Raw genomic sequence first — 22559 nt, 5'->3', positions numbered from 1 at the left:
TATATATATATATATATATATATATATATATATATATATATATATATATATATACAAGAAAGTGCAAAATAAAGGTATAGACAATAATCTGAATAGTGGTACCTTCTGAGGAGGTAGCTGGGAAACTAAGGTGGCAGGAGTGTCATTCAAAATACATTTTAGCCTTTTCTTCCCCTCCTTTTTCCTTCCCTCCTTCCTCCCTTCCTTCCTTCCCTCCTCCCTTCCTTCCTCCCTTCCTTCCTCTCTCTCCCTCTCTCTCTTTCTTTCTTTTCCTTTTTTAATGTCTGTATTTCCATGTTTCATGTGTAATTAAAATATTGAAAATGGAAAATTCCATAAATTTTTCCTTAAGACTGTAATAAAATTGTTATTTTTTAAAAATCTGTAAAACAAAAAATATCTTCCAGTCTCACAATTCAACTCAACCATTAACATTTTGGTGTAATGCCTACCTTAATTCAAATCATGCTATACATATAATTTTCTTATTTTAAAATTTTTCATTCATTATGAGGCCCTTTGTAGTCTTCATCTTACTCATTTTAATGACTATAATATTCCACTAAGCTCCAACTTTAACTTTCTACATTACATTCTTTCTAATTCTGGTACAATTAAGTATGTGACTAGCATATCAGGAGCCTCCCTCCCCCCATATATCTTAAGAGACATTTTTTCTGAGAAGGATTAAAGAATCAAAATGTGTGAACATTTTAAATAACTCTTCAGACATATTAAATCCTTATTATGAAGCATCTTGAGATGTCTTCTTCTAGAGCAAGGGCAGAAATGCCTTGTCCTGAAGGGGTCTGCAATACACAGCAACAGCCTCACCTGCCCCCAAATGCCACTGGTGGGCAACCAGTTCTCACTATGGAACTGGTCATGAGGGACCCTCTAAGGCATTTTAAAAGCCTAATAGCTCCAGAGAGGATTCAAAGCCAGAACCAAATTCTGCAGTCCCACTTCTGGGGATGATTAGTGATCAGTGAGGAGGTGGTGATGAAAAAAGAAACAAACAAAACTTCCATCCTCCTTCAACTAACTCTAATAACAATAAATTAAATTACCCAAGTAATTCCCAAATAAGTACTGTATCTCACTCACATGGGAGTTATTATAGAGAGACTGAAAGAAGGACATGCACTCTTAACCTGAAAACTAAATTTGCCTTTGTCATGAAATTTATCTTATTGATTCAAGTGGTTCACTGTAGCAGGTCAGCAGCAAGGACACAGTAGCCATGCTGAGGCAAATATGGCTTGTTGAAACAGATTGCCCAGTTAAGTTACTTAATAGATTCTGAGGTAGAGACAATTTCTTGTAAAAGGCCAATCTCTACTTACCATTTGTATAAGGGTTGACAGTCTTTTTATTTGTCATTACACGTGCTGTGGCATTATTTACCTAGTACATAGAAAACTCAAATAAGCACATATTCCAGGGCCAGTCCACAGTTCAATTAGTTGCATGCATTATGACTGTGATTACTTATTAAAAAAAAAAAAACACCAAAAACTAAAATGCATTTTAATTTATAAAAGGCAGTAGGTGCATAACAAAATCATACATTTTTATAATTACATTTACTTCATAACCATTTTAACTTAACAAATCATTTCAATAAAGCAATGTCATATCATTTAAAAGTTTAATAAGGAGACAGTAAAAGCAAATTAAAAGGAACTGCATAATTGAAGACTGAAAAGCATGCGTGTACTCCATGGTAACACAGAAACAATAAATATTTTTTAAACATAAAATAAGGTTCATATGAAGGAACATGCAGTGGAATAGAAGAGGGGAGAGACAAGGTACAAGGGAACATAAATGTCAAAAAAAGGACAAACAAGTTTTAGCCGTATGCAACACTTTAAGAGGGAAGAACCATCGGGAAGCAACATCTAGCATTCAACACTTGGAACAAGAGCCTTTTACATCGCAAGAATTAACAAAATCATTCAAGCTTTAAAGTCACAGCTAACAAAAGGATAAAAGAGAGGGTGCATTGTTTAACACAATATGGAGTTAACGATCTGAGTAAGATGTGCACTGGTCATATCTCAATCCAGTCAGTGCCTCCCAGGCTAGCTTAGAACGTACACTCAGTTACAGGCGTACCAATATCCAAAAAAATAGAGCATCAAGAAAACTTAATACAACAAGTCAAAAAAATTCACGTGGTATATATATGTATAGAGATATATCAGCACTAAATACGTGAAACGGCAGATGGATTTCACCACTTACCATTCACCACCATCGCCAGCATGGGTTTGTATACAGTTACCATGGTTACTGAGAGTTTGGTGAGGGGCCTAAGGGTTATCGTCGAGGGTGGGAGGAAATGAAAGGCAAAATATGCAACATCTTACTCCAAAGACTAAAGCATTTTTAACTGGTATTTTTTCTTTTTTTTTTTTTTTTAAGTTTTAACAAATACGACCCTGTGGTCATTTTGAGGGAGAGTCAGTGGTAGAAAGAGCAAATTCTGAGTATTGGAATTTTAGCATTTATTTTTTTCCATGAAGAACGGCCAGATATTGAACAGGAAATCCTGTTTGGTTATTCACTTTGTGATCAAAAGAATATAAAGTTCAAACTGGCTTCTTAAAAGAACAAAAAAAAAAAGAAAGGTTTCATGACAAAAACCTCTCACTTTTTTTTTTTTTCCCAAACAATCGTTCTCTTGAACGCCATTTCTTTCACAATTTGGCTTAATTTGCACACCACTGTGGATCCCTCATCAACCCTGTAGTGGAAAGAAAAAGAAAAGGAAAAAAAAAAAAAAAAAAAAAAGAAACTGCTCTGTATTTTGTTTTGTTTGGCAACACTCTCTCCACTGCTTGGAATCTACTGCACCCATTGGTTATAAGACACGAAAAATAAAATAAGAAAGAAAAACCCTTTCAGATTAACCTTTCTTTTGTCTCACTTTTGCCATCCACCTTTCAGCAGTAATAAGAGTAACATAATAAAGGAAAATTTTAAAAAAAGTAAGGCCAGTTTTCCTTTTTATATATAAATATATATATATAAACAATGAGAAGGGAGTAGGGTCACATACAAGACACAATGATGCATCTGAAACAACAAATGAGCGTGAAGCAGACACTTATCAAAAAGATGAAAAGGAAAATATTTTGGACATGCACCTCGATTTTACGGCCCTCTACCACGGTGCCGTGTAATTTCTCCCTCGCCCTGTCCGCATCGGCACTATTTTCGAAAGTTACGAAACCAAATCCCTGCATGCAGGAGGGAGAAGGGAAAACAACATGCAGATTATTATTTTCAGTCAACGACCACTGTGGAACGTTCTCTCGCTTTAATTTCTATTTCTTGTCCTGGCTTCAGTTCTGTAACATGCAAATTAGAGAAATTATAAGAGTACTAAAATGTGCAATAAGTAAGCGACAAATGTGAACAAGATTTTTGTTTTCTGTCACCCGTTAGCTGTCACCCCTGAAGAATTCAAAGAATGATACCAGAAATACCTTTCTAAATGTCACTACAGAAGAAAAGAAATCTAACGAAAAGAAAACGAGATCAAAATAAATGTACAGTGTCTTCACAGAGAAGAAAATGAAATAACGAGGAAAAAAAAGGGAACCACTTTCTTGACATGCAAATTAAGAAGAAAAGAAAAGAAAACGTGTGCACAAAATTCAACAATGAATGCCAGAATCTTCTAACATTGCCTACAGAGTCATGCTGTGTGGTTTTAAGACCATCTCTTCTCCATGCAGTTTTAGGGTTATTCAAATTTGTCAATTCTACAGCCTTTATGTCTCAAAAAATAAAAATTAGAAGCCTAAAAAAAAGGAAAGACCTTTTTTTATAATAAATCTTAAACTCTGATCTAATAAGCAAAATAATCCCATGAAATGAATAGAAATAAACATCAATTGATTAATAATGCAAACAGTTCAAGTAACATTTTTGTATTAATACTTCCCCTCTGACCCCGCAAATAATACACATGCTTCGGAATTTGTCAACTTTCCCGACTACTTTATTAACCCAAAAGGGAAATGTGTATTCGTATGGTAAAGTCCTAAGACATTATGCTGGTATTCATTTATCAAATCAACTGGTAGAAAATAAAGAAGCTCCTTTAATAGAATGTTATTTATAATAACACTCTGGGAACTTTTATTGATCAATAACAAATATACCCTTTTCTGCACCACTGGCATATTCTGTTTAATATTTCAGCCTCAATAAACAACCCCCCAAACATCGCATTGTCAAAAAACCATCCTTTTTCTTCACTGACACTGTTCCTAAGAAGAGTACAGAAAATATGATACATTATTTTTAAAACCCCTAAAAATATTTGTACATCTTGTTCAGACATATACACCAACCGTTTGAAACAATTCCAGTGCAAATATGCCCAGCTCATTCTGGTCTTCACAGTGTAAACTGGGTGAAATAATGCAATGTGCCAGGACTCCTCTTTGTGTTCGGTAATCTTTACACAAAGGAAAAATGCTAGCTTTAAGCTTAGCTGGGGCAGTAGGACAGTCTGTCCTACTAATAAAATAGACCGTCACTACAAATCACAGCTAGTCATTAGCTGTTAACTCTCAGATCCTCATTAGATTGCTAAAGGGATGTCCGAAACTCAGGGTATTTAGAGAGCTGTTACCCAGTGCTTTAACTAAGAGAGAACTTTCCAATATTAAGATGGGCTCACGCATAGAGGAAACTAGCTGTGGATGTCTTCACGTTAGATTAGATAATTATCTGATAGAGAAAAAAATTAATTATTCACTTGGGGGATTAGGTTGAATTACCCTTCATACTTCCCACAGTGAGGGTCCATGATTAGGGTAGGACTGAACTATTTGATTAACCTAATAAGGTTACATGCTTAGAAGGACGCTACTTAGTTCTGTACATCACTGGTAGGATGCCCACATTTGGTACTCAAAGATACGTGCCGATCAGTTTTGAAATAATAGCTCTTCAACAGGCAAAAGACAGAAATTGGGGGAGGGGTTCGCTCTATTTGATGGCTCTGACTCTTAGCCAGTGGGTCCCACACTTAGTTGTACATCAGAAGGAACTGGAGAGCATATTAAACATTCAGATTCCTGAGCCCTGACCCATATCTATCGGATCAGAATCCCAGAGTGTGGAGCCCAGAAATCTGCCGAAAAAGTCACCTATGTGGCCCAGCAATTGGGTTTCCATGGCGTCTCATACCACTAGGCACCATCAGAAGGATTCAGTTCTTTGAATGAAGTAGAATATTACATTGCCAGTTTCTACAGAGCAATTTAGGGAGTGGAGTGAGTTTTTGAGATGAATATCTATCTGACTTGGTGATTCATATCTTAAACCTAGGGGTCAGCCAAAATCACATAGGAATGTTCTCTGCCTGACCTCTAAGCCCAGTGCTCTAGCATCCATAGCCATGCCATACACTTAATAAGTAATTAGGGAAACTAGGACTCCAGCTCTATCTGGGGCAATTCTCTCACTTGGCAAGGAAAGGAAATCCACAGTCCAATGTGATTTATCGATGGAGGGCTTGGTGGCATCATTGCTGTCGATAGGCTCTGACAGTTGGTGTCACCGCAGTGCTGGAAAGAACATAGGCAGGAGAAACTCAAACATGCCACCCACCTGTCTAACACAATCCCAGCGAATCGAGTCATTGTGATTCTGGTCTGAACCCAGAGCAAACCATACTGGCCTAAAATCTGCATCATGTATGTCAGGGAGAGGTGAAAGTGACGATAAAAATTTATTCTGAACCCCAAGTTCATAAACTAAAAAGGAATTCTACTCCATTTTCACTTTCCTTTGAAGTAAAAAAAAAATATTGATTCTCTTTATTATTATTTTTACTCTCATTATTTTCTGCTAAACTTTTTTTTTTTTTTTTGAGTGGCTCATTTCAACCTGCTGAGATGCCTAGTTGAGATCTGGCAAAGTTAGGTTCACGAAGACCTTGCTCCAGACTCAGTCCCCCAAATACCAAAGGGATTCTCCTACGCGTGCCATTGGACAATCCTACCTCCCACTCAGGTAAGAAGTGCTATGATATCCCTGGGTCAGAAGATGGCCAGATTCTCATCTGGGGAGCTACACCATAACCAGACACCACCAGCTGGCCATTTTTAGGCACCCTCTCCATCAAGCAGGTGCTGTTTCTTTTGACCTGCCTCGTGGTCAGAATTCTATCTGAAGCAAAATGTAACTTGCAGAATATTCTTAAAATATTTTGAATATTTTTATCTCAGTCTTAAAAAGGGGATCAAAAGAAGCACCTTCTGGACTTGGCCTGGAGAGCACAGGGAGGCACTGAGCGCAATGCAATAACCCTGTAAAGATCAAATGTGCAGGAGGGGCTGCATGGGGGGAGTCAGATGCTCCCTAAGTGCTGGAGGAGAGACACTGCTTCCCAGGGTTTACCTTAACAGAGAAGGGGGAGCTAAGAGAAGGTGCAATCCTTCAGGAGAAGAGAATCTGGGATATTTGTGCCCTATGATGGGAAGGCATGACCCCTACGCAGATAATGGCAACCCCTAACGTGGACCAGCCGTGACTTGCTTATTTTTAAATTTTTCTGTGAAACATAAATTCTGATCTTCCCGTATCCCAGTTATTTTTCTACTTTAGTATTGTGGGAGATTTTTATTTTATTTAGGAGATATCTTCCCTTTTTGTAGTAATACAAATACAATATTTTATAGCTGAAATAAAGGCTCTGAATTATCCAGGATGGATGCGTGCACTGACTTTTCATCTTACATGAAAATCCGATTCCACTAGTTTCTGGTGCAGAGAACTCCTATCACCTAGAAGAGGAGAGCTGTTGATAAGGGTCTGAAGGCTCATTTCCCTGTGGGACTAAGGGCTTTATGACCCACTTGTTCCCAATCGCCTTTTCACATGCAGCCCCTTCTCCCTGGAAGACCATCTTCCCTCCTTCCCTTCCCTGGGAAACCCTGACTCATCTTTTTCTCGCAGTTTAAATGCCACTTCTCCCAGGAGCCGTCCCAGCTTCCAACAAGACTGGTCTGCCTGCTTAGAGTCTCAGCAGCCTCTTCTTCGCTAGAGAACACAGCAAACTCTATTGCATTTGTTTGTCTTAAGGATCCGTCTCTCAGGCTACTCTGGAAAGTCTGTGAGAACAGGAAGCGCTTCTGTCTCGCTCACGTCCGATTCACCAATCTTGTACTGGAATGCAACCAATACTAGAGACATCGCTGAATGAAAGAGCAGACTGCATTTCCTAGGTCTATGAAAAAGTAGCTATCTCTGGCTGCACCCCCCAAATAAAATGTTTCAGAGGTAAACACAATATTTAAAAATCTCCTAAAAGGAAAAATGAATGACAGTATCTCCCACCCTGAAATGCTATCTCATTCTATTTTCCAAGTCCGGCAGATCTTTTGTGAAAGTGATTTCCTTGTTTACTTGCTATTCTTCTATACATGAACTTGTACATTATACATCCCCAGGATGATATAGATACCGCTTGTGTGTATATAGGTGTGCATGCACACACACACACACGCGCGCACACACACACACACACACCAAACACCCACACTGAGCCACCCTCATTGAGCCTTGAGTGGCTGTCTTGGGATGGTCTCCAAAGAGGATGGCCAGAAGGTCAGCTCCTAGCTTGTAAGGGCTCCCCCATTTCCTGGCTGCTTCTCCAGTACCAAAGGATGAAAATCAGGTCATACCAACAGTTCAGGTTTCTCGACCATTAAAGTGGAAATGTTCCTTTAAATAAGACCTTTTCCCGTAAAGGATAACGTCAAGTACGAAAGAAAGATATCCCTGTGTGAGCTGTTTCCTTCATTCAGCAGTTCCCAACTGGACTGTCTCCATGACATTCCAGTGGTACCAGCCAGCTCCCACACCTGCAAGACCAGTTCTTTCAGAGGGAGCAAACCCACTGAGAGAGGCTATTTTTGAGGTTCTTAATCAAAAAAAAAAAAAAAAAAAGGCTTCACAGCTTCACAAAATCAATCTCTCGATGCAGCAAATTTAAATGGTCTTATTCCTAAAGCCCTAGAGACAGGCTAATCACGAGAATGAGGGAAGAAGTCTTAAAAATAGCACCACCATTGTCCTTTCAAAATAGCAAACGATATTCTTCTAATGTCCTTAAACAGCTCTCGAAAAAAATTAAATAGCTTCCTCCAACTTGCAAAAGTTACAAAACAAAGTACACATGGAATATAAATTTAAAAAAAAAAAAAAACAGCTTTAAAGGCAGCAGTGCTAGGACTCAGGATTAGAAGAAAGTTGGCCAACATCTTCTATAACTTTGCCCAGAATACATCAGTCCTGAGTGAAAGGGATCAGGCACATTTTTCTCTTAATGCACTTGACTTTGCACATATAGAAATAGTACCTGTAATGCTTTTCATACCAGAGCAGAAAGAGAGTTAGCTTATTTTTCCCCCAGCCTGGAGGTCAAACTGCTGACATATTACAAGGATGACTGTTAAACATCTGAAACTACAGAAGAATGATGAGCTCCCTAAAGTAGCAAAACCAGAGAGTATAATGAATTGATTTTTCTTTTTTTTTTTTTTACACTCATCTGGCATATCACAACACCATTTTGACTGTGGAAAAGAGAATACTGGCATTTTCTTTCTTCAATTCAATCAGCATTATCCTATTCGGTTAATACTAAACCTATTTAGGACAGAGAGGGTACAGACTGTCCAAGGAATCATAAAGGATTGCTTTGTGGGGAGGAAATGGTTACTATACCCAGGAGACTGGCTCTTGCCCCCTTAGGTAAAACCTGTTCTTCTTAGTGACCCTCCTGGATGCTGGCTTGTCCCAAACTGCCTGTGTACGAAAAGCTCTGGGGCTGAACCCAGGCTCTCTCTGTGCTTGGCAATCAACCTCTCTCCATCCCCACTTTCACAGCCTGGGGATGTGAAGGCAGCTGAACATTCCTGGCGGACCGGAAACCAGGCAGAGTTATTGAACGTGTTCACTTTCTAGTTCCTGATGTCAATATCCAAGTCTTTTGCAGCATCCTTCCCTGTTACCACAGTATCTGCTGCTGCTCTGCCAAATGCACTGCTTTCCTCCAGGGAGATGCTGATGGCTGTCTCGAGTTTTCCAACAGTGCAGGTAGGAGGAGGACGCTCTAGCTACCTCGAAGCCCCAGGGGGGCAAAGGGCTAGTTTGCATTCAAAGGAAGCATGGGCGTGTGTAGAAAACAGGAAGACAAAGGGTTTATCAGTTTAACCACAGCCCTGGTAGGTTTGTTAAAACACAGATTGCTGGGCCCCAATTTCTGAGGATCTGATTCAATAAGGTCTGGGTTGGACCCTGAGAATCTGCATTTCTAAATTCCCAGGTCGTGCTAATGCTGCCCGTCTGGATACTGCTCTTAGATGACCACTGATACAGAAGATGTTTTGGAAGAGTTGGGCTTTTTTTTTTTTTTTTTCTACCAACCTATTTCCATTTTGAAGTTGCTGGAGTTTGCCCACATAACCTCTGATTTTTACTAACACTGTTAGCTCTAAGAAAATCTACTTAAAAATTGGTTTCCCAGAAAAAAAAAAAAAAAGGCTAACTAAAAGCAACGGCAAATTGCAAAATGTGGGTGGGTACACAGACTAATGGATCAGTTTTACTCAAAAGGTTGGTGTATATGAGATTTTCTCCCCTACAAGCCAGGAAAAGAACTGCACTTTATTAATACAGAATAATCACATATTTACCTGCTCATGAGACTATCAACTCACTTTTTAATATAAAGAACATAATTATCACTGAAAAACAAAAATGTAGCAACAACATTATTTTTTTAAGCATGGGTAGTTTTCCTCTGGAAAATTGATATATAGACATCTACAGATATATATAAAACAGCAATTTAAAATTACCCCCTCATACATTTTAAACTGAATCCAATGTAGTCCCCACCATTTTGGAAACAGGAGGTGGTCCCTAAAGGAATTCCCACGGAAGTGTATTTTCACAACGTACTGATTAAAACAGTGCAGTTGTTTCCCCGTATTTATAACAAGCGTTTCAACATAAGCTAAACAATTCTAAAGTGAATGAAGTTGCTTACCTTTGAGCCTCGCTCATTAAAAATAATTTCAACATCTAAGATTTTACCAAATTGCTGTAAAGAAATAGAAATATTTTATAAGCAAGAAGAGAAACACACTGAATCATATTATGCACATGGGTAATTGTGCCCCAAGTCAGAATTTGTCTTCTCTTTTAATATCAAGGATATACATTTTATGTTGTTCTTTCATTAAACGATGCACTTGAACCAAGAGAAAATACAACCGCGTGTATTATTTCCAAATTATGGCATATCCCATCATATAAGCTATCAGAATAGGGGCCCAGTACCAAGTATGTAACCAAGAGGTTAATTCCACTTTTCTTTCTTGATATGCGAGTGATTGCCTTCCCAGGCACTGAGCAGCAAAGATTAAAAACAGCTAGTATATACAAGGACTCTTCTAGGCTACATCACTAGCCACTGGGCAAAGCACCCTTGGTGAAGTGGGATTTTGATAGCAAAATATCTGACTAGAATGGGATGTTGAGGATTTTGGACCTTCACTCTGCAAAAGCCAGGAGCAGCCAGGCCATAAAAGAGAAGTAAAGATAAAAGGAAGATCCACTACACAGACACCCATCACAAGCAAGAAACCAGCATAGCGGCGGTCTGTCCTCAGGCTGAAATGCACTGAAATGTACAAGATGATTCTCCATGTTGTTAAACGAACAGATTTTAGACAATTAGCCTCAATAGGCTTTATAAAAAGTGGAAGAAACTCAACATATTCAAATCTAGAAACAAAGTTTCAGATGACAAATACATTAGGTAGCCTGATAAAATACAGATGCTTAGTTAAATTTAAATGTCAGATTTTTCAGGATAAGTGTACCCCACACAATATTTGGGACATACTTATACTTAATAAAATATTTGTTATCTGAAATTCAAATTTCTGATGTTGTGTCTTGTATTTTGTAACTTACAACAACTAGTAACAGACTACCCTAGTAGTCCTAGTGACAAACACACATCAGTCTATAATTCACACTTAAAAAATGGGAACATGGACCCCTCTCCAAAAGCATCTGATAATTCAAAATCCTTTTCCCTGATGCTGGAATCCTTTCTGTTTTCTTAGATCGCACGAAGTCGAATGGGCATTTTTTGAGTGTGGTCTGTTCTACATGAGTACAGAACAGGTGGGAGACAGTAGTGCAAAAGTGTGTGACAAGGCCCAGGGGAAAATCAGATAGAAATTTTACCCTGATGCAGAATGAGAGCAAATGCCTGTTTCAGTGATGAAAAAACAAACAGAACAACATAAAGTAAAATTTCCATCCTCTTTTTCCCTGAGTTTGAGCTTTCCTATTGTTCCATTTGCTTTTGCAGCCTGAATTTTTAATGCATCTTTTATAAGCCTAGGTGATTCTGTATTCTGTCTCTCTCCGCTGGGTGGAAAGCCTTAAGCAGCCTCTGTGTAGCAGAGGATGGAGCCATGGGGAGGGAGGGGCAGGAGAGAAAGGGAACAATTAGATACAGAGAATTAGGGGCAGCTTGGCTGACCCATGTGCACCACTCACAGAATACTGGGAAGCCCGGAGAGTAAGTGTCAAGAAGGTCTTACTGAGATTCAAAAAAAAAAAAGAAAGAAAAAAAAATTGGAATATACAGAGGCTATCCTCTGGAATGTACAAATAAATGTACATTACTCAGAAAGACAGAAAAACATATGTATGCTCCAGTCGAATATAAATAACTCAAAATCTTGAAATGAAAGTAGTTTTGACTATGAGAAAAAGAAACCCAAAGCTACGTCATCTTGGGCCACAGAAATGTGCCCATCCCTCAGGATATGTACCCATCCAGGGGATTACAGACTTGATTTCTTCTTGTGGAGCAGAAGTGCTTCTCTACTTCATAGAGAAGTAGAAGGATAGGAAGAAATCAAGAAGAGAAGGCTCGGGCTTCCCTGGTGGCGCAGTGGTTGAGAGTCCGCCTGCCGATACATGCCGCGGAGCGGCTGGGCCCGTGAGCCATGGCCGCTGAGCCCCTGCGCGTCTGGAGCCTGTGCTCCACAACGGGAGAGCCCACAACGGTGAGGGGCCTGCGTACCGCAAAGGCTCAACCAGGAGAGAAGATGGAAGGTCTACATCGCTAGCATGCCATATGGAAATACCAAGAAACACGCAGCTAACTCACCCTGTAAAATTTGTGGACACTAAACTATTCTTTTGGTCAAGAGAAGATTCTTCTACTGCATTTCCCGTGCCCTAGATTTGGGCAGAGAAAATCGTTAAAAATAGAAGATAATTTTCAGATTTGGGAAATGCAGGATTTGCCATTGAAAGGTGAAGTGAATTTCATAGTTTAAAAGTCCTCCAGCTTTGTGAACTCCTCAGCAGCCATAATTCTGATATAACCTCCTTAGAATATTCAGTCCAGACAGATGCTATCATATTTACTTCAGGCCTAAGAGGCTGGAAGCACACATATTTATGGATAGAGAAGCTTGAAAAGGACTTCCTCTAAAACCAGGAAGCAAATGTCATCCATGGAACATTCTCTAAGCAGTCAACACAAAAACACTTCCTTTAAAATCAGATGTGGTTGAGACAGAACCAATGAAAAAGTAATCTTCACCATGTGTCATCCCCTAAATGGAACGAGGGCACCATATGCCCTGAAATAGTCCTCAGTTTTTGCCTCTTTGGCGGTTGCCACTGGGTGGAAGATCCTCACAGCCGGTGAAACGAGCCATAAGAAGAATGCTGATGTAAGCCCCCTTCCTAAGGCAGTTGTGTACTATATTTATAGTATCAACAGTTTAATTGGGAAGTTTGGTACTAATGATGTAAACACAGCTGGCACATTTTCAATTTAAATAGACACAACTCATTCGCAGACATAACTAGGATTTGTTTGCTCAACACCAACATTCAGCCGTGTTCAACAACATCTCAGAATCTAGGCGAGGTGTTTCGATAGCTGTGTCAAGGATAAAATCCCGGAACTTATAGGCACACTCTTGGGCGAATAGGTACCACCCATTTTTAGATAGTCTCAGATCAAATAATATTTCTCTGAAAACCTCTGAAAAGTGTTCAATGGATACAGTATAAAACATGAAAGTAAAGCTTAGTTCAAAGAGCGTGCATGGAGGCTAAGAAAAGGCGTCATCCCGGTTTTCTTAGGGTCGGCTTCACGTTTTGGATGCAGAAGAGAAGGCAACATGCCGTGTCCGAAAACATCTCTATTTTGTTATACATCAAAGGTGATCGAGAAAGCTTCTTTTCTTTTCTAATGAAAGCTTCTGGTGCATGTTCTGAAAGTCATGTAATCTGTGTCTGGTGACAATAGAGGATTCAGTGGATCATAGTCACGCCCCAAAGGCCTGTATTTTGATAACGAAAGCAAGGCTGTGACCTTGACAAGGGAGTGGTAAAATCTGAAGCCAGTACTCACTGAGTAGCTGTTTCTGAAGACAATTCTAGAATGAAATGCCTTGTATCAGAGGTCTGGATCTATAATAACCACCTCTCTCACACCGCAAATGCTTACTATTAAATATTAGGTTAAATTGAGCTTTTTATTCAAGAGCAAGACATTGTGATTAATTTGGTGGAAATCCATACATTGCTTTCATGGGTTCATTGAAAATTCAAACGGAAAGGAAACGCGCGCTCTGACATGATCAAGAAGTAGGTAGCTGGGGCCAGAACCAACATCCCTTCCAGTGAAACATCCAGAACCAACGCCCCTGATAATATAAGAGATCCCATTCACTCACACGCCAACTGGTGTTTTAAAAAGACTCTGGCTTCTGCTTTGGATGTTGTGGCCACATCATTTTTTGACTAAGGAATGTTCCATCTAAAAAAGAAAAAAAAAACCCAGGAAATCTAAGATGACCTGGATGATTTAATGCCAAACACTGGAACAAATTTATCCGAAAGAGGAGGAAGTAAAGAATATAAAGCGGGGCTTCCCTGGTGGCGCAGTGGTTGAGAGTCCGCCTGCCGATGCAGGGGACACGGGTTCGTGCCCCGGTCCGGGAAGATCCCACATGCCGCGGAGCGGCTGGGCCCGTGAGCCATGGCCGCTGGGCCCGCGCATCTGGAGCCTGTGCTCCGCGACGGGAGAGGCCACGACAGCGAGAGGCCCGCGTACCACAAAAAAAAAAAAAAAAAAAAGAATATAAAGCGGATCGTGAAAGAAGGGAAACCAGGATTCTGACAAAGAGACACTAAAGCCACACTTTAAAAATAAAATGTTGAGGCATCTGCGGTAACCATTAGGCCTGCAGGGGTTGCAAGCTTCACGGCTGAATTATTCATGGTTACAGAAGTTGTTCTAAACACTGCCAGATTTTAGGCAGTTTGAAAAAGGAGGCTGTTTTCCACTGGGTTTTGGTTTTGGTTTGAAATCCCCATGGCCATATGGAACAAAAGAGACCAAGAAGAAAAATGCAAAAATCTTTGTGAGGGTTTTTCTCTGCCATCTCACTCCTTGTAGGCCCTGCCAGAGTGAAGAGACCAGGGCAAAACATAGCAACAAAAGGAGAGATGATATCTCATGTCTCAATGACTTGGAAAACACCTGATTGGGATTAAAATGTAATTTCTTAGAGTGACTATGAACTGTAAGAGGAAACTACGTTGAATTCTCTCCACTGGAGTGGAGGAACCAATCAGAATGGTTACAGATGCCTTTTCATGTGATTCATCCCGCTAAATGTATCCCATAACCAGATGGGTTTGCCGCCACCCAGGTTTGGCCAGGAAGGATAGATTTTTGCAGTATTAAAATTCCATGGCTTCAGAACGGCGGTTGTAAACCAAGGACGTCTCAGAGTTATTGCAGAGTCCAGGAATCCGTAGGTCCCCGATGATGTTTATGGACAAAACCCACGAAAAAATCTTGCATACTTTAAAAATTGGACAGAGAGGCAGTTTGTGATGAACTGAATTAATTTCAGAATTACTGAATAGCTGCATTTTCTGAATAGATAGATAGATCCTAAGTGTAGCTATCATCTTGTCAAATCGACATCTTGTCAGTTGCTTGAAAATTTTGACTTACAAAAAGTAGCTCTGAAACTAGTAGATTTTGATCAAGGTTTGACAACCGGTAGCACGATCCATCTTTTGGCAAGACTTCGCTCTATGCCACCTGTTCTACCCCGATAAGAATAGAGAGGCTCAGATATTCACACAAGCAGGATCTCTTCTTCGGAGTCTAGCTGTGAATATTTTGAATACCTGAGCAGTGTAGCCCTCTGGTAACTTTCAAGATAACAAAGAAGACCAGGGAGGACAGAGCATCCTCAGGGGTGGGAGTTAGGGTGTGTTGCAATGAGTGACACCAGAAAAGAGCACAGGATGGTCATTAAGAGGACCAAATTCAAAGCCAGCATCCTAGTGGCACTTGATGAATTAAGACACATTGAAGAGCAAGACAACTTCTGAACCTGACGTGGCAAAAGGGATCTAATTCTTCTGGCTGTTGATCATTCAAAGCTGGTCTCACTGCTTTACTTACACACACTTAACCTTGGCTTTAACTTTGAATGTTCTGCACTTTTCAAAGTCATCTTTGACCTGAAAGTGCCCGAGGGTATCTCTCTGCTCTGCAAGAGTTAGAGGGCTCAACTCAAGGTTATTACCAAATGAGAGAGATAAAAGAGCAGAAGTTGACCTTTTCCACTGAAATGTCAGGATTCAAGCCTGGGTATCTTAAATATGAGGACGCTTCTTTTGCTTTTGTGTCAGATGCATACTTGATAAACATCATGCATGTTAAAGAAAATGTTCATGCTAACCCCACCATTGTGGAGTGATGACACAGAGCTCGCCTTTTCACATGGGGAAGGAGATCTAGTTGGCTCAGAGCTAGGCGTTAAAGTTGAGGCTCTTCTTATTCCTTTTGTAATATCTGCATCCATCCAAAAAGCTTTTAGAAGGGGAATCTCTAGGCCAACCTCTACTCTAAGTCATATGTTAAGGACGTAGTTTTGTTCATTGAACCCACAGACATTTCCCACCAATGCTGGGCTACCATAGACAAATAGACTGACTGCATTTGCAAAAATGAATACTATCCAAGTCCCGTCATAGCTTTGTCCTTTGGTGGAACACTGAGTCCAAAGAAATGGCAAACTCATCCCTTCCCAAGGAGGATGGTGCAAATATCGTCCAGAAAAAGAATCAGGGTCACAATGTCCCATGAGCAAGCAACCCTATCATTTCTTTTCTCTGGGCTGGTGGTGGCTTCTGCCCTGCTCTGTGTTCCACCGTGGTGCCTGGGCAAGGCTGTCATTTGTGGCATATGACATCACAATCAAAATCTCTGAATCCTCACCACGGATTCTGGAAGAATGTACATTGCAGGATGCATGTCAGACTCAGAAATCTGTAGTGGTTTTGTTTTGTTTTGTTTTAGTGAAGCTTTATGCAGAATTAATTATTCTCAACTTCCTCTGAAATCTAGATGCTCAGTGCCTGGGAAAGAGTAAGGTCTGCAGAAATATGTCATGAGTCACTCTCCCCAATAATTTGGCAATTGCAATAGCAAGAAAAACCAAGGTGGATCATCATGGTTATTTTAGTCATGACACGGGGTCCCGGGCCACTAGATGGGGGATCATCAATGGGCTTGTTGCAACCATGTGTTATCTGGGAGCCCATTTTCCATTTGACATTCAAATTGCTAATTAGAAGAAGTACCATTGGTCCAAGTGGAAACCTGGTGAACATATGCAAAGAAATTTATACTAAAATCATAGAGATCCTGGCCCCAAGATACCCACAGACTAGGATCTAAAATGCCTTTTTTCCCCCAGCCATGTAAACACCTCACCTTCATATTATGAATACCAAGAACTTACATGAGGAGGGAAGGACTCCGGGGATCCCAGAGCGGGCACTGCAGAGGAGAAAGGCAGTACTTACGCCAAACATTTGTCGGAGGTCGGGATCCCGGAACCTGAAGGGGATGTTGGAGACGTGCAGCCTCTTGGGCTGGGACTTGTTTTCCGTATTTTCGGAAGGTTGTGTCTGGGGCTGACCATCCGTGGGCGCCGCATCATCTGTCTGCTAAAAGAACAAGAGGAAAGCAAAGAGGCTCTGAGTGGACCCGAATGTTCTTTCCAGTGTGCTTTTGCTTCCCCTAAATGGTAGGAAAATGCCAGAACAAAGGAATAAGGACAGGAAGAAACTGCTGAGTCATTCATTCATTCATCCAACAAATATTTATTGAACATCCACTGAGCGCCCATCACGGATCCAGGATTCAGCAGCGAGCAAAACAACAAAGATCGTTACTGTCATGGATCCTAATTCACACAGGGGAAGACAGACAATAAACTCATTAAGGAAATACAGAGCTGGCAGGAGGAGATAAGCACTATGGGGATAAAGCAAGGGGAGGGGCTCGCTGGCACTGGGGTGCAGCGAGTTCTAATAGATAATTAGAGAAAACCTCATCTAGAAAAGGAGAATACTCATTAAAGGAATCCCTTCAACGAGGCTGTTCAAAAATCTGAAAATACGCCTGCATAATTGTTGAGGCCATACAGATAAAAATATTAGTAAATCTCCCAAAACATGTGAAGAGGCTGTTTGGTGTTCTGAAGTCCAAGTAACCATCTGCCAGACTTAAATTTTATTTTTTACGGTTTTCATTTTTCATTTCTTGATTGTGCAGACCTGTGCTGTTCATTATGGTTGACCCCATGTGGCTCTTTAAAGTGAAATGGACTAAGATTAAGTAAAATGGGAAATCTAGTGCCTTCCTTGCACTAGCCACATTTAGCATGCTCAGTAGCCACACGTGGCTGGTGTCTTCCATGTCGGACAATGCACATATAGAACATCTATATCTAGCAAGTTCTGTTGGCCTAAGTTGGTATAGACAGTGTTACATTATTAGCATAACTCATTACTCTGCCTCCCACTCTACCCCATCCCCCAAGTAAAAGCCTGGATAGTATGATATTACATTGACACCCCTATACAGGCAGGAACCAGGAGAAAACCCACTCTAACATTTGAGTTAATCATATAGGCCATTCCCATACTCTCAGTTCTAGAGTTTTAACATTTCAGAGATGCTTCATTTCTAGATACTTTCTCTGCAATAAGCATGTACTGCCTCTAGGTGGCAGTAGATGGCACCTACATCAGATAACCGGCTTCGCTAAAACAATGATGGAAAACCCATGCAAGAAGCCCATCAAATTTACCAGCAAGGGATTGTCCCCACCTACTTATAAGCAATTTAGAAGCATCTACCTGGGACAAAACTATCAATGCAGGCAGCTAGGTGTAAAATAATAAAGACAATCTTACCAACTGACATATGTATATATAAAGCCAAAATAACATGGGCATAATTAGTGACTTTCTCGTCAACCCTTGTTTTTACTGACAGATTTCACTGGCAACTCCTTCCTAACACACCCTAAATTGTATCTGGAAGTCAAGACCTTCCGGTGGTTGCCATACTACTCTTCCAAGCTCCTTTGGTATTCAAAGACCTACCAGCTAACTTTCTTCAACTTTCAAGGGCCCCATCATGAAGATAATGTACCTGGTCATTTTGCCGATGCTGTTGGATTGAATAAAGAGGATGGTGATCGTTTTCTAATCTGGAAAATGGGCAATAACAATGGTGCACTCCTTATAAGGTTCTGTGACGACTGAACACGGTAACACATGATGCTGACATGGCAGAGTTCTCGGCACACAATACAGTCAATAAATGGGAGGTAAGGCATTTTTTAGACTGGCGGTGATTTTTACAAAAATCTCAAAGGACACGTGCAAAAAGCCTCTCAGGAAACATGAAGGAAAGGTTCTCATATGCTTATTAAACACATCTTTCCTGAGCAACTACTATCCCCTGGACACTTAAGTTCGTCCTCCAAAGCATATGCAGTCCCAGTTTAGTGGAAGAGAAAGAGGTAGAAAAAGACAATTGGAATACAGACTATTGAGAGCAGGGGTCAGAATGAATCACAGGGGGCTGAGTAAACTTAAATCAGGGACACACCACAGGCTTGCCGATTCTGGAGGTTACATTTTCAGTGGGAGATTTTTAAGAGAAAAGGTAAAGGGGACCAATGCTGTACCAGCAGAGGACAAAACATGTGGCAGGATGCAGAGAGGTGAATCGTGTTCTGGATTCGGGGGACTACATGTGGACCTTCATGTCACTAGTTGGAGGGCGTGTGTATGAAGGAAAGGCGGGAGAATACACTGTAGAGGGAGGCAGGGGTTGGACCATGAAGAACCCTGGGTGCAGACCAAGAGGATACATTTCATCTTAAAAACTAGGAGGAGACACTTAAGGATCATAGCAGGGATGTGACATGGCCAGCGCGAGACACAAGCTGAGCCATGGGAGATGAATGATAAATGTCTCTTTCCTGGCTGGCTGACTCACCAACTGAATGGGTGAATGCATTACGAGTATATGAAGAAATGAATGAATGAAGGAGTGAACCATCAGCTTTGCCACCTTCAAGTGATAGTCGAAGAACAATATTATAACACTGAGACCCAGAGCAGGGACTGTATTTTCTCTGCTGGTAATATGAGGTCTGGCGACATACCCATGAGGTAGATGGAAATGACTTTGCATCATGAGACTGTCACTTTCAGAGGGGTCGGGGTCTTAACTACGCCAACAAAAGACTTCTCTTAAGTTTGCAGAAGCAGCAGCTCAGCCCCCATGCTTTCAAGCCCCCTTTTTCCTTCCTGTTAGAAGTTGCTGTTCAAATGCAAATTAAAACCAGCTCCTTCTCCTCCCAAGAAGGAAACTTAGATTTGGATTTGTGTATATCTGCTGGATATTTCAGCTTAATAAACCTAATTAGGAATTACAGAGATTATGATTAAACATATTAAATGATTAATAGCATTATGCTGCTCATGTGAAAATGAAAATTAATCATCTTTAGTCAAACAGGACTTTGGAGAAATCTTTGCGTTGTTTCCTTTGATAAAAACATACACCGCTCAATTAATCATTGTGTAGCGTGTGCAAATATACAAATGTTCGTAAATGGTTGCGTCGGAATACCTGTGTGTTAAAAGTAATTTCAAAGATAACACGGAAAAAGAAAAACTCAACCAAAAATACTTCAGACATCGTAGGGGACTGGAAAGGAAAGGGAAGAGGAGGAATGTCAGGATCCAGAGGTTGAAAGAGAAAAATAGAAAAACAAACCTTTTAGATTGAGCATGCCTGCTTCTGTGGTGTGATGTAACACAAGACGGGGCTTTGATGAGGACCAAATGCAGTAGGAGGTGAACAAAAAAAGCTACGACAGAGCCTCAATCAAGCTAGGAGTCAGAGCTACAGGAATGACCTTTACTGACCCACATCTTGAGTATTTCAGGCTGTGAGATTTCCTTTTTGTTGGGAACTTTCAGAGAAAACATATTCAGAACATATTCAGTGTTTTATATCCCTCTATTAGTTTCCTAAGAAATTACCAAAACTCTGGTGACTTAAAGCAACAGAAATTGATTCTCTCTCAGTTGTAAGGGCCAGAAATGTACAATAAAGGTGCCATTGGGGCCACACTCCAGCTGGAGGCTTCCAGGGGAAATCCTTCCTTGTTCTTCCAGCTGCTGGTGCCTCTTGGCTCAGCGGAGCTGCATTGCTCCAATCTCTCACCTTCGTTTGGCCTTCCCTCTGCATGTCTGAGACTCATCTCCCTCTGCCTTTTTCTTCTTACAAGGACATTAGTCATTGGATTTAGAGCTCACCCTAAATTGAGTATGATCTGGTCTTGGAATCCTTAACTTAATTACATCTGCAAAGACCTTTTTTTTTTTTTTTTTTTTTTTTTTCAGATAAAGTCACATTCCCAGGTTTATGAAGATCAGAACATAGACATATTTTTTGAAGGTCATCGTTCAACTCACCAAGACCCCTGCTAAGCAAACAGACCGGAAATGCATGGAGAATGAATAATTGTTATCAAGGGTTATCAAGGTGTGGTTGTACTTTTTACCAGTTCTGGTGGCATGGGGCTCTCAAAAGGGTTGGCCTCAACCCAGGTTCCGAAGAAGGGAGAATGTCCCTACTAGAGGTGCCCCCAGGCTCTCATCCATCACACTGGTCACTCTGATGAGTTCCCTAAAATGAGAAGAGACTTAAGTCTTCCCTTCAAACGCAGGGCTCCAAGACCCCCTTTCTGCACCTGCTTCTGGATGCACCGACATGCTTCAGCCGGGCTGAGAAGCGTTCCTTCAGCCTCCCAAAAGGCCACCAGCACTTGCAAGATGAAGACCTGCCTGCAGGTTCCCTGCACAGATGGATAAGCATCCCTGAGAACTCCGCTGAAGCTTATGGCAAAAGCACAGGGCACAACGTCTAAAGACAAAAATAATGTGAAAAAGCTACACAACTTACTAAAAGAATGAAACATCTAGAATATGTCTTTCTGAAAGGCAGGGTCTACCTGGTTTGCAATTACATTCCCCAAGGCTTGTGCATGTCAAGGCTTAGTGGGAATTAATCGTTGAAAGAAGAACTCTTGATTTATCCACGTCTGATGTTTTTCTTTTGAAAGTCATTTTGATGATTTTTTTTGTTTTTTGTTTTTTGTTTTCCGGTACACGGGCCTCTCACTGCTGTGGCCTCTCCCGTTGCGGAGCACAGGCTCCGGACGCGCAGGCCCAGCGGCCACGGCTCACGGGCCCAGCCTCTCCGCGGCATGTGGGATCCTCCCGGACCGGGGCACGAACCCGTGTCCCCTGCATCGGCAGGCGGACCCTCAACCACTGCTCCACCAGGGAAGCCCGGAAGTCATTTTGGCTCTAAAGTGGGAACCAACTGAATTAGAAATGTACCTCATAAACCCACATTTGGAAGATCAGAAGGTGGAACATAAAAACGAAGCAAATTCATACTGGTCCACTCGCTCAGAGATTGAAGGAAACTGAGACAAGTAAGGATGTGAGAGCTGTGAGCAGAATGGCCAGGGCACCATCCGTCTCCGAACCCTCCCATCCAGACCCTCACCCTGGTCTAGGAGACACAGCCCTAACCCCCTTGCTTTCTACCGCTCCCCCGTCTTGTTCACGGGCCTCTTTGCTCTCCCTTCAACATACTCCACACATGTCTCCTTAGTCTTTGCACCTGTTTGTTAGTCCCTTTGCCTGGGTATTTCTCTCCCCAGACGCCTGTGTAGCTTGCCCCCTCTTGCCAGTCAGGTCTCTGCCCAGATATCACCCATCGGAGAGGTCTTCCCTGGCCCCATCATCTAAAACAGCCACAACACAGAAAACTAAAAATAGAATTACCATATGATCCAACAGTCCCACTCCTGGGCATATACCCAGACAAAACTCTAATTCAAAAAGACACACGCACGTCTATGTTCATAGCAGCACTATTCACCATAGCCAAGACATGGAAACAACCTAAATGTCCATCAGCAGATGAACAGATAAAGAAGATGTGGTGTATATATATATATATACACACACACACACACACACACACACACACA

General features: G+C 41.1%; 1 protein-coding gene across 46 annotated transcripts in view; it reads right to left on the bottom strand.

Moving 5' to 3' along the window:
* RBFOX1 (RNA binding fox-1 homolog 1) overlaps positions 1-22559 on the bottom strand; it is a 395937-nt gene that overhangs the window by 121836 nt on the left and 251542 nt on the right. For all 46 annotated transcript variants that reach the window (XR_003682855.2, XR_003682859.2, XR_008619184.1 and 43 more), the window contains 4 exons: positions 16984-17127; positions 10088-10141; positions 3156-3248; positions 1347-1407 (listed from right to left, as the gene is read on the bottom strand). Coding sequence is in view for 41 of the 46 variants with exons in the window: in XM_028498770.2 (XP_028354571.1) it covers positions 1347-1407; positions 3156-3248; positions 10088-10141; positions 16984-17127 (352 nt within the window). In the remaining 5 variants the exon portion in view is untranslated. The remainder of the gene's footprint in view (positions 1-1346; positions 1408-3155; positions 3249-10087; positions 10142-16983; positions 17128-22559) is intronic.

The sequence above is a fragment of the Physeter macrocephalus genome, chromosome 14 (assembly GCF_002837175.3).
Source record: "Physeter macrocephalus isolate SW-GA chromosome 14, ASM283717v5, whole genome shotgun sequence".
Taxonomy (NCBI): domain Eukaryota; kingdom Metazoa; phylum Chordata; class Mammalia; order Artiodactyla; family Physeteridae; genus Physeter; species Physeter macrocephalus.
Note: the sequence above shows the minus strand (reverse complement) of the source record. Positions and strands in the feature narration are given on the sequence as shown.